The sequence below is a fragment of the Lactuca virosa genome, chromosome 3 (genome assembly GCF_052849685.1).
Source record: "Lactuca virosa cultivar CGN04683 chromosome 3, Lactuca_virosa_CGN04683_v6, whole genome shotgun sequence".
Taxonomy (NCBI): domain Eukaryota; kingdom Viridiplantae; phylum Streptophyta; class Magnoliopsida; order Asterales; family Asteraceae; genus Lactuca; species Lactuca virosa.
In genome coordinates this window covers 318152482-318165709 of record NC_136428.1, presented here as the reverse complement: position 1 = coordinate 318165709, position 13228 = coordinate 318152482, and the positions used below count along the sequence as shown (strand labels likewise).

At 32.0% G+C, this 13228-nt stretch overlaps 1 protein-coding gene and 1 long non-coding RNA gene across 3 annotated transcripts; both read right to left on the bottom strand.

Annotated features, from left to right (window-relative positions):
• Positions 1 to 246: 246 nt before the first annotated feature.
• Positions 247 to 2264, bottom strand: LOC145163042 (uncharacterized). The gene is made up of 3 exons (XR_013739529.1): positions 1756 to 2264; positions 1386 to 1550; positions 247 to 370 (listed from the first exon to the last, which is right to left on the bottom strand). It is a non-coding gene; the product is annotated as an uncharacterized LOC145163042 (long non-coding RNA).
• A 551-nt stretch (positions 2265 to 2815) lies between these two features.
• LOC145167351 (deoxyuridine 5'-triphosphate nucleotidohydrolase-like) lies at positions 2816 to 9335 on the bottom strand. 2 transcript variants are annotated; one of them, XM_079086536.1, is made up of 4 exons: positions 9164 to 9335; positions 3793 to 3981; positions 3296 to 3387; positions 2816 to 3212 (listed from the first exon to the last, which is right to left on the bottom strand). In XM_079086536.1, exons 2-4 carry the CDS (start codon positions 3879 to 3881, stop codon positions 2983 to 2985), a joined length of 411 nt encoding a protein of 136 aa, XP_078942662.1. In that variant the 5' UTR covers positions 3882 to 3981; positions 9164 to 9335; the 3' UTR covers positions 2816 to 2982. The 2 variants fall into 2 exon arrangements, with proteins under 2 accessions (XP_078942662.1, XP_078942661.1); XM_079086535.1 differs by having other exon boundaries at positions 3793 to 3989; positions 9164 to 9333.
• Positions 9336 to 13228: the final 3893 nt, after the last annotated feature.

The following is a 13228-nucleotide window of genomic DNA, read 5'->3' as shown; positions in this document are numbered from 1 at the left end:
TTTAAAAATTAAATTTTTAAAAATCAATAAATTAAAAAAAAGAAGGTAGAATGTTTAAAAAAAAAAAACTCTAATTTTTTTAACAAAAGAAAATCAACGTTTTAGGTGCATATATGCATATTTTTTTCAAATGCATATATGCATATTTCCTACACTAGACTATAATATTCGTAAGTAAGTCATAAAAATCTCATTTTTATTAATCAATTTATAAACATAATACATACAAGTATTTTATTCAACACAAAAAAAAAAAAAAAAAAAACTACTAAGATTCATAGTGCTATCATTTCTTCATATCAAGATTTCCGTATTTTCTTCAAATTTTCACTTTTCACCTCTTCAATATTTTCCACAAATTCTTCAAAATCTACAAGAAAATTAAGAAAAAATTGATTAATACAAGAACACTCACAAAAATGCACATGTATATATCATGTAAGATTCACATGTGATTGATATGTGAATTACATATGAATCACATGTAATTCATATGTGAATTACATGTTAGTTACATGTGAATCACATGTAATTTATATGTGATTCACTTGTGATTTACATATGAATCACATGTAATTCATATGTGATTCACTTGTAATTTACATGTGAATCGGAAATTAATCATATGTGAATTACATGTGAATCACATGTACTTCATATGTTAATTACATGTTATTTACATGTGAATCACATGTAATTCTTATGTGATTCACTTGTGATCCACATGTGAATCACATGTAATTAATATATGAATCATTTGTGATTCATATGTAACTCATATGTGAATTACATATGATTTACATGTGAATTACATGTGAATCATATGTAATTCATATGTGAATCACTTGTGATTTACTTGTGAATTACATCTGATTTACAAGTAAATATGCGATTTACATGTGAAATACATGTGATTCATATGTGAATTACACGTGATTTACTTGTAAATCACATGTAATTCACATATGAATCACATGTGAATCAAATGTGATTAATATGTGATTTACATGTGAATCATATGTGAACCACAATCTAGTGTACCTATTATAACATACATACGCTGGTATTACAACAATGTCATGCATTAAAAAAAACAAAAAAAAAATCCAACATATTTACATATAATACGTTGGTATTTGAATATACTAAATGTAATAAATTATATGTACTTGTGGCCTGAATAATTATAGCAATGTCATGCATTAAAAAAAACAAAATACCCTTATATATTTAAGAATTATTAGCAAGAAAGATGCAAGTATACATTTTCACAACAAGTTCTTTGTTGATCTGTATGTTGAAAAGACAAAAAGATCCTTTATGCCTTTAAGAAATATAAAAAGAATTGATATTGTTAATTAAATAAGTCATGTTTTAGTATTTACCAGAACTGAATCACTATTCATGATTATATGTCCATTTTCATTAAGCACTTGATAACAAGGAGCCCTTTCATCTATACTTTTAGATGTGAAAGTTAGTTTGGGGGTAAATTTGACTTTTCCACCTGGAAAATCTGGGTCTTCCCTTGAAGGAGCTTCATTAGAGAACTGCATCAAGATATGTGTGTTAATAGGGGTATAAAAAAATGAAAGTGATTATTCATAAACAATATGCTTATGAATGTAAAGTTCTGGTAATCGCAAAATATCAAAAAATCATCTATAGATGCGTTTAAATTTTTGGAATAACCTAGCAACTTGTGTAAAACAACTACAAATGGACATAAAATATATACGAGAAAAACGATCTTACATCCATAGCATCGAGAATCAAGAGCAGTAACTTCATAATTAGGAGCAATAAATTCACCTTGACCTCCACTCGATCTTCAACTCAAAAAGTGAAAAGAACAGATCGCACCTTCATATTTTTTATAATCAACAATAATAAAGCATTGATCAGTGGTAGATTTCAGATCAATTGATCATCATTGGCGATGAAACTTGGATTGATGGTGGATATTAATCTGGAGGCAGTAAGAAGACGCCAAGGAAGAACGTGAACGAGAATTTGACACCATCTGGAGGTGAATCGAGAGGAAGGAAAGAGAGAGATCTATGAACACTATGTTCTCTCTCGATCTCTCGTTGATGATTTCGCTGGCGAAGGAAGCACCATGGCGGAGCGATGAAGACTTCTTGTGGGTAAGAGAGAAGGGGATAGAGAGAGAAAGATAGAATCGGTAAGTAATCAAGAGAGAATTTGATTTTCTTAAATTAGTTAAATTAATTATTATGAAATAATATATTTTATCCCTAATATACCCCTCCGATCAATTGTTTAAAAGTCTAATATACCATTAAAAGTGTTGATAATTACAAGTATGCCATCTTTGATCTAAGCCATTAAAAATTTTAATCTAACGTCCCATCTTTAGTTCTCGGGTTCTCGGGAAACTATAAGTTCTCAAAAAATTCCTTCCTCTATATATATATATATATATATATATATATATATATATTCAAGGTTTACGAAATTATTTCTGTTATATATTATACAAAATATAATAAAAAATAATGAGGTATATGTTAAAAAAGGACACGTCAATAATATATGGATACCCTTTTGGCCATATTATTTTAAAATTTTCAAACACAATAAAATAACATTTGTTTTGTTGGGTTAATAATTTGATAAACACTTTTGAAAAACGATATACATAAGTTGAATAAGTAGTCCAAACACCCTCTTGAAACTATAAAACTAAATAAGTTAAAGAGCTACAATGTTACATGCATAACTTTCAACATAATTATATTAGATAAAAATAAGTGTATAATTTTATAGAAATAAAAAACACGTAACATCAACGTTATCACCAAGTATAGGTGGTTTTCCGATTTATATTATTCAAAAGTGCATAATAATTCAACAAAAACAATTCCATCTGAAATTGACGCAAAGTTTGTACTCGTAAATTAACCATGTTAGGTATCATATCAAGAAGTGGTTATTGAATAGCATTGTGTAATGCATTAGTTAATTGTAACTAGTTGGTTGATTATTAAAAGGAGGGGTGACATCAATTAATTTTGGTGTGATTTTATTGTGTAAAACATCCAACCATGCAATATGATCGCCCGCTTTAAGTTCAAAGTTTGAACCCGACCTATTGTACATATCGACCCAAACCAGAGCATCTGAGCAGGGACCACAAATATACCCTTGATCAACTGAAATGGATTGCTGCGACAAATCAGGTATAATAGCTACAAAACAAAACAAACCAAATCGATGGTATTTATAACAAACAATTAATTTGGCATATAAATATTACAATAAAAATGCATACCAAAGTGTAAACATACTCCTGCAGGTATAATGAACCTCAAGTCCGTGGGAACCAACGTCCTATTCCGACCTGGTAATGTGATCGTCTTTGCACTGGATCGAATTAAACACAAACAAAAAAAAAATATTAAACAATTAGAAATGAAATTATTGTTGGAGATTTGTTCTACAAAATTACAATGTGGGACTTGTCCCATATAGGAGGAAGAGAAAACCTTTTCCCACATTGTAAGTTTTGTCCCACTCATTTATTCAAATGAATCAAGTAATGGGTTAAGCATCTTGGGTTTGGGTTGTGGTGTTGGACTAGTCAAATTGGGCTAGTAGTAGGCTTGGACTTATTAAATATTAATGGTCAAAGATAAGGTCTTGGGCCTTTAGGCTCTTCTTGACTAAATAATATTTTTTATATATAATCCAAAATTAATTAGTAATTAATTTCAACTAGGTTCTGAGTTGCGTGTTTCTTGGGAAAAAAAGGGGAGGGTACTCACACACCTTGAAATAATACCACCACACGGGAAAACAGCTTGCTCTGACACCCTATTCACAAGCACACGAGGCACTTGTTGAGTGTTGTTTGCCATGGCTGTTATCCGATGCTGAAATGAATGACACTTGACCTCGTTTTGGTAGTAATTAAATATTGGCCTTCTAACTGATCCGCTAATTTAATTACCTTATTACCTGAGACACTAATAACCAAACAAATGATCACTATATCACATCTAGACAAATGGTTATTGCATGTTCAAACAAATTTCATGACTAATAATCACAAAGATATCAGGATATGAAACGAAACCCTAAAGAAACTGAATTAATTGATAAAATGATCATCCCCAGAAAGGTGAAATTTATACTCAAAATTCAAACAACATTGCATTTAATTCACATTTAGATCACCAACCCAAATACGCATGCATCACGTTAGACTCAAGACGTACAGACATAAAATCATGAGTTACATAAAATCATGAGTCAGCAAAAATCGTAGATAAGTTACATATAAATAAGAAGATTGATGCGCCGCACCAATAACTAAACCCTAAAACTCATGAAAAATAACGATTTATTCAATTGAGTTAGAAGCACAAAGAGGGTAAGAGATGTTAAAGGAAGAGCGAAATCGAGAAACATACCTTGCTTCGCTGATCTAGATGGAGTCGTGTTGGCGTGAGACAGAAGAATAGACAAATAAAAGTAGGGTATTAACTATTTTACGTTGAAGTTATTTTTAGGGTTCGTGAGTTAATTAGGAGTTGTTTATGTGACAAGTCTTCAAAATAAAAGAAAAATAATGCATGAGTGTTTTTCATAAAGCTTGTAACCGGAAAAACTAACTACCAATTAATAGTATTAATTTAAATCATATATATATATATATATATATATATATATATATATATATATATAGTTAAGTTTATTAAAAAAAGGTTATTTACTCATCTTTCCTCTCTCTTTCCTCATGGTTTTCTTCTGTCCTTTACTGAGATGATATCATGAAAATTCTCTCGTCTATCTAATACTAAAATGTTTTTTTATGTCATGTGGATTTGAGTTACTCTCCTTTTTTTTAGATAATATTTTGATATTAGGTTACTGGACCCTTGTGGGTAACTGTGTATCATGATTATATTTTTTATTGCTCAATTTGACGTATTCTTCCTTTATTGCATTTTTAAAATATCGAAATGTCAAAGGTAACACAGTAACTCTAGCTACCCCTATTAGAGACATAATTATCGATATCTACCTTTCTATTTCCAATCTTAATTTTATTGTTATTTTTATTGTTTCTGTTGTTGTTTTGTGTTTTTATATATGTAAGTTACGATTAGACTATTTTTGTAACTAACTTTTTTTTCTTTCACATCATCACATGGTGGAGCTCAAGAAGAGAACATGGAACGGGTTAAATACATATTAAAGATAAGCATTAAGTTTAAAGTTGCCAATATCAAATGGTATGGAGTTGGCATTTAGTAGATTTTCGTTGTGCTCTGCGCTGCGTGGCTTGTTTTGAATCTTTGGGTGCCTACTCTTTGCCATTGAAATGTGTCTTGATAAAAATCATCGAGATTGTATTTAACAAACTATATATATATATATATATATATATATATATATATATATTGAAACAACAAATCTAATCTACTCTTAACTCAAGGTTCTAGAAAGTTTGTCATGGCTTCGTCATGGGCCACCATGGCTCCAAAGCTTGTATCTGTCGCCACGCTTTAACAAAACGCTGCCTTAAATCAAATATGTATATAAAAATGAATTACAGTATATATATATATATATATATATATATATATATATATATATATATATATATATATATATATATATTAGGGGTGAGCATTCGGACCGGTGGACCGGACCGATTTTTTGGACCCCCGGGTCGGTTCTCGGTTCTAAGATTTCTATCTGGTCCGGTCCGGTTTTTTTCCCGGTCCGGTCCGGTTTTTACCGGGTTTAGAACCGGTTGGACATGTTTAAGATTTATGTGACGTTTTTTAAACACCGATAACTCATTCGTTTTAAGTCGGATTGACCTGCGGTTTTTTCCAACATTTAGTTTACAGTTTGTAGATGAATTTAGACTATAATTTTGTTTATTTTGGTATTATATTCACTGAGTTACAATCCTTCAAAGTAGAGCTTTCAAAGCTGAAAAAATTCAGCTTTTCAGCAAGATTTTGTAATCTGTGACGTTTTTTAAACACCCATAACTCATTCGTTTTAAGTCGGATTGACCTGTGGTTTTTTCCAACATTTAGTTTACAGTTTGTAGATGAATTTAGACTATAATTTTGTTTATTTTGGAATTATATTCACTGAGTTACAATCCTTCAAAGTAGAGCTATCAAAGCTGAAAAAATTCAGCTTTTCAGCAACATTTTGTAATCTGTGACGTTTTTTAAACACTCATAACTTATTCGTTTTAAGTCGGATGGACCTACGGTTTTTTTCAACATTTAGTTTACAGTTTGTAGATGAATTTAGACTATAATTTTGTTTATTTTGGTATTATATTGACTAAGTTACAATCCTTCAAAGTAGAGCTATCAAAGCTGAAAAAATTCAGCTTTTCAGCAAAATTTTGTAATCTGTGACTTTTTTTTAAACACCCATAACTCATTCGTTTTAAGTCGGATTGACCTGCGTTTTTTATCCAACATTTAGTTTACAGTTTGTAGATGAATTTAGACTACAATTTTGTTTATTTTGGTATTATATTCACCGAGTTACAATCCTTCAAAGTAGAGCTATCAAAGCTGAAAAAATTCAGCTTTTCAGCAAGATTTTGTAATCTGTGACGTTTTTTAAACACCCATAACTCATTCGTTTTAAGTCGGATTGACCTTCGATTTTTTCCAACATTTAGTTACTTTTATTTGGAAAGTTAATTTTTGCAAATTGCAAGTTATAATATTATACATGAAACGTATTAAGTTTGCAAGTTATAATATTATACATCAATGTAGATTACTTATACTCTATGCAATTAAAGTTGTACCGGTCCAAACGGGTCTAAAAACCGGAAAACCCGGACCTAGACCTGGACACGGACACGGACACGGACACGGACACGGACACGACTCATCCGGTCCGGTCCATTGTCCACAAAATTCTCCATAACCGATCCGGTCCAAGAGCCGGTCCGGTCCGGTCCGGTCCAAATGCTCACCCCTAATATATATATATATATATATATATATATATATATATATAATTATTAATTATATATAAAATTGTCGACTTAAGCCACGTCTTACGAACGACATGACTCACCACAACTGGTAAAAGCTTGAGGTTTGACATTGTCGCCATGTCATGCCTAATGTTATTTACAACCTTGCCTAAAGTACTCCTTAATTCCATTTATTTTCACGGTGGGACTTGAACACTCAACCTTAAGGAAAGAGGGCAACACCTGATACCGTAGGTCTAGAAGCCATTTGGTGCTTAAAATATTTGTCAAACCAAAAAGTAACTTATAAATCATTTTTAAAAAAACTTGCATAAAATAAAATTTCAAAGAGCGTATGAAGTTTTTCGAAAATTCTTACAAATTTACGAGTTTTCCTTTATAAAAAAACATTTATCATTTTCTTTCCTGCATATATAGATTTAAGTGAACATACAAATTGGTTAATTTAAATATTTAATCTTTTATCATGTATGCATAAATTAGATTCTCTTAATATTTTCCAGCTTTTGTTTATATTCTATTTTTTTATCAAACAATCAATCATTCTATTTTTCATATACATTGATACAAAATGTTCCATCATTTTACACAAAAGTTAATAAATCTTAAAAACTATTTCTTAAATTATTTATCACCCAAAGTAATATTCATTATAAGTGTATAATAAAAATCTCACTTTAAAACGATTATATTTAAATAAGCAAAGTCGAATTTAACTATTTTTATTAAAATGATTATTAACATGAATCTACATTTGCAAATACACATAATATAATTATGACATTTAGCATTTATAATATTGCCAATAATATATGGGATGCAAAAAATTTCATCCAAATAAATACTGTGAAGAACTTTTATTTGGTAATTACTGTAATTTAATGAAATGTACGTGTGTTTCTTAAATGACTAGTAGCATGAACAAATAAGCACCCTTTCCACACTTCAAATCTTGTTGGACCTGAGGTATTAAACCTTAACCTAGTCCACCACAAATATATGTATTACTAGAAGTGTACATGAACAAATTATGGCAATTTACTACCCAAACATGCAAATAGGTTATTAGGTCAAATTCTCAGATTTTGACCTAAAACAGCAGTCTGTTCGAGGCCACTTTAGCACCACTTAAACCTATAAAAATTTCAACTTTATTGTATATTCAGATATTTCATACTTTTATCTTTAAAAGTACTACTTGCACAGGTCCAACCGATTTTTCTACAATTTTCTATGAATTTTACAAGACAGAATGTCGGTGCAGCTAATTTCCGACCAGTCAGTGAAAAAGACGATTTTCACCTTGGTTAGGGACAATACCAAGTCTTGGAAAAAATCATGGACAAACTAAACCCAAAATTAAAACTTTGAGAGTTTACGGATCATAAATACGACTTCTGATGATTTTTCTAGATTTTTTTGAAAACAGGGACAGATTAGTAATTTTTCATAATTTTCCCAGCATTGCATTTTAATGGTTAATTGACAACTTAACCCATTAAGCCACAACCAAAATCAACTATAAAGATGTAAATCGAGTTCTTAACAGTAACAACATGTCAAGAAGTTAAAATAACAATTCTAACCTCAATCCATGATTCAAAGTACATTGTTTATATGGGAAAACAAAGTACTTTGCTAAAAGAGAAAACACGACTAGGGCTTGAGTTTTCTCCACCATTAAGCCACGTTAGGGACTGCTTTGAAAACCTTTTGGATGGTTCAAAACATGGCCTTTTTATAGAAAGATACCTCATGAAAAATCACTAGGATTGACATAGAAAGAAGCATGAAATCTAGCAACAAAAGAAAGGCATCGATTACATGATTTTGAGCAATTCTTGCACATGATTAACAACACATTGAGGAGTGTTCATAACAAGATTTTGACAGCCAAGGAACCACTAAACACACCCAATAGGGCTGAAAAATTAACAATACATAACTTCAAGAATTGAGACTAGGAAGCATTATGATCAAGAATGTCAAATAAAAAGCAATTGACAATGTTTTCAACCAATTCACACTAATTGAAGATGAATTATCATGAGAAGAAAGACCATAGGCTTACAAAGAGGAAGAATCGATCTCCAATAGCCTCAAGTAATTGTAGTATGAACACATGAAGAAGAAGGATCAAGAACTTACCAAGAGTATTGATCAATTACTAGACTTGATTAGAACCACAACCGATGCTTCCTTCCTTCTCCTGCCGACCGAACACACTAACCCAAAAGTTGTCGACCTCTCCTGCCTTGCCCTCTCTATGCGATCGGTTTTTTTTTTTTTTTTTTTATATATATAATTTCCACTTCTGGTCCTCTATGGCAGCCCAAGGGAAGGGTTAAGCCCCAAGGAAGAGTTTGGGTTGAATAGTACTCGCAAGAAGAAAACGGGCATGGGGAAAAAACGAATGGAGCCTTCAATTTCATTAAACACATGGACCATTGAATTACGAAGTTTCAATTAGATTTTTCAAAAAAACTCCCTACACTTTCATGATTTAATTACTAACAATCATAATCCAATTAGTTTGGCAATCTAAGTTTCTTTTTATGACAATTTAGCCCCTCAACCTTAATTACACCAATAAAAAGAACTATATTTTAACCTATTTTCCACAAAACCAATTAATTAAATTATATACCCCTTCAATTTAAATTAATTCTTTTAGGTATTAAATATTATATTTTTTTATTTGATTTCTTCCATTTTAACCCTATAAAGCTAATATATATATATATATATATATATATATATATATATATATATATATATATATATATATATATATATATATATATCTTCGAGTAACTGAACGTTAACGTCATTGACGGAAGGATTTTCGGGTCGTTACACCTCCGCATTAGCACCGATATATATATATATATATATATATATATATATATATATATATATATATATATATATATATTTCTTCGAGTAACTGAACGTTAACGTCATTGACGGAAGGATATTCGGGTCGTTACACCCTCCGCATTAGCACCGGTACAATAAATGTCAGGAAATATTTCCTGGATGAAGAGGTTCTAGATCAATAAATGATAAGTCCATAGCATAAACTTCATGATCCATATCCGACTCATCAGGGATGTCTTTAGTTTTTAGTTCTTCTTCAGCAGAATCACTGGTCGGAGTGTTTTAAATTAAATTCTCCCCCTTTTTGGAATCATCAGTTTGAGAGGGAGGCACCAGATTAAGTGAAAGATATTGATTATTATCAATAGAGATTAGAGGATGACTGCTTGGTGGTGGTGGATTTGATGGAGGAGGCAACATGGATGTAGAATTTCCGCCAGAAGAAGGAGCACATTTAGAAACAGGTGGCGGTTGTTGATCATCAGCCGAAGAAGACTGGTTTCCTTCATCCTCAGTTTCAATGTGAGCGCTTGTAACAATAAACTTGATCTCAGCGACGTCCATTTCGATTGTGGAAAGACTCTGATTCATGTGGGAGGTCAATTAAACAAGAGAGTTCCGTTTTGAGAGGTCGTTCACTTGAAAATCGTTGAATTCTACAAGTAACTATCTAGTTGAGGTTGCTCCCCTGAACAGTTGCTCGAGTGGAAAGAACTTGTTGAATAGCAGAGCGCAGTTTAGTCTGAGCTGGTGATGGATGATCACACTCTACTTCATAAGCATCATGGGTACAAAATAGTGATATTCGAACATGATCAGGAGGTGAATTACCTCGACCATGATCCGTGGCAGCGTCATCATTGTGTTGAGGTGGAGGAATGTCACACCCCAAAACCAAGAACGACGGAAACGTTCTGGGGCGGAGGACGTCATGTAAGTATCACAACAATGCAAAGTAGTAAACAAGCAACAACATCATCCATTGCATTAATAGTATAATTTTAATTACAAGTGTGTTCTTTCATAGTATAAAAAACATAATGAATACTCAAAATAAAAGACGAGCTTTGACTGCTCCGTCTTCACAAAACCTGGTCGTCGTACCTGTCTATTTGTGACCTGAGAATACAAGTTATTTTGAAAGCGAGTATCAGCAATAAAGCTGGTGAATTCATAAGTATTTATGTGTCTTTGATTTGTAAAACTGTAAAGAAATACTTGTAATTGTTTGAAGAGAAGTTTGTATCAATGAACATGTTTGTAAGTAATTGTAAACGTTTGAAAACCCTAGAAAATCCCATATTTCCAACTAGTATAAAAAGTAGTCTTCTACCAAGACCCGACTGTTTTGAAAGTAGCCTTCTACCAAGACCCGACTGTTTTGAAAGTATGCATCACTATAAATGTGACGGTTTTTCCTCTGTATAACTATTATTATTATTATAAAAATATCGTCTACCTTATCGTTTATGTGCATGTGTCACAATATAAAGGTAATAAGGAAATTGGTCTATCTATATCAAATATATTCTACCTCGTCGTTCATGTGAATGTGTCACAAAGTAAAGGTAAGAAGGAAAATAATATAATAACTAAAATTGTATCCTTTTTGTACTAGGATATTCACGGCGTGGTAACTCGCCGAACAGTACCACCGTAGACACCCGTCTATGAGCATTTTCCCTACTGTAGCTAACAGCCTTGGGTGTGGAATGGTAAGTCCCGAAACATATGTAATAGTATCTATGTAAACGTATATATGTAAATGTATCTATGTAAACGTATCTATGTAAATGCATCTATGTAAACGTATCTCCTGTAATTGTATGTCTTGTAATTGTATGTAATCGTATCTCTTCATATAGTATGTAATGTATTAGTATAGACTCATGAATAATCTGACTCTTGTGTGATTCCTTGTACTTGGAATAGTAAGTAGTATCTCCTAACTATACCTATTATAGTTACTAGTAATGTACGTGTAGAACCGAAGTATGCCTTTGCTACCCAAAGGTACTAAACTGACTAATGGAACTTTTATGTCTATATATGTATACATGATATATAACTAATATTTAGAGGACATTCGGACGTATAACTGATGCCCTAAGGCCACATCCCAACGAGGAAAAGGAAATAAAGCGAGCTAGCCGTCCTAAGTCCTTTAAACATTACTTATATAACTATACATATATAGGCATGCATTTGACAATATAAAATATAAAAGAAGTTTTGTAAAACCTTTGAAAAGTTTAATAACTAAGAAATGATGACTTGATGTCAGTTTGTAAAACGATTTGAAAGCAGTTTGTTTGATAAGAACAATTTTAAGCATAAGAAAACCTTTGTTTGAAACACAATTGTAACAGAGTTTGAAAGGAAACATACAGTATGTAAGACAGTTTGATAAAGAGTTTTAACATGTAGAAACCTTTGAGAAAGTCATTTGAAGTAATACGTTTGGTAAAACAGCTAAAAGTGTAGTAAATCCATTTGTATGCTAGTTATTAATCACATGTGATTGATGTACTAACTAGCATGATTCAACTTGTATTCCCCCCCCCCATAAAAGCATTTATAAACATTTAGAAACATTTAAAGGTTAATTAAGGGATATGAACTCACCTGCAGTGAGTGGATCGTATGGAAGTGTCGGACAAGTGCTTGGTGTTAAGTGAAGACTTAAACACACACAATGATCCTAATAACATATAAAGACATATGTATACATACAATTAGTGATTGTAACACTAATTAGACAAGTATAAACACCCTAATGTGAGGAAAACACTTTAGTCAAAGTGCTAGGAGTCCATTGGGTTGCAACAAAGGATTGCAAGGCATCGTATTTGAGTTTATGGTCCATGGACCATACTTATTGGAGTTTACGGCCCGGGGGAGTTTACTCCTGGCCGTAAACTCTCTAATTGGGCTCCATTTGAGGCTTAAAGGTAAGGAGTCTTAAGTGGTTAAGTGTTCCAAGGCTTAAACAAGAGGCTAGGTGAGTTTAAGGTCCAAGAATGACCTTAACTTGAGTTTACGGCCTGGGGACCACTTCCCCATGAGTTTACGGCCATAAACTCATGGTGTGAAATACAAATTCGTTTCTTGAAGTCCCTAGTTCAATGGTGGTTGGTTCTATGCTAAGCTCTAGTCAATTGGAAGGGGGAAAGGGCATCATTGCACCCTTATAGGGAGTTTACGGCCTTGGGAGATCCTTGGCCGTAAACTCTCATTCAACCATTGATCCTTGATGATTCTAAGATCTAAACATGTTAAACCTAGTGTACAACGAGTTAGAACAAAAGTACTTACGATCTAGGAGCTTGAATG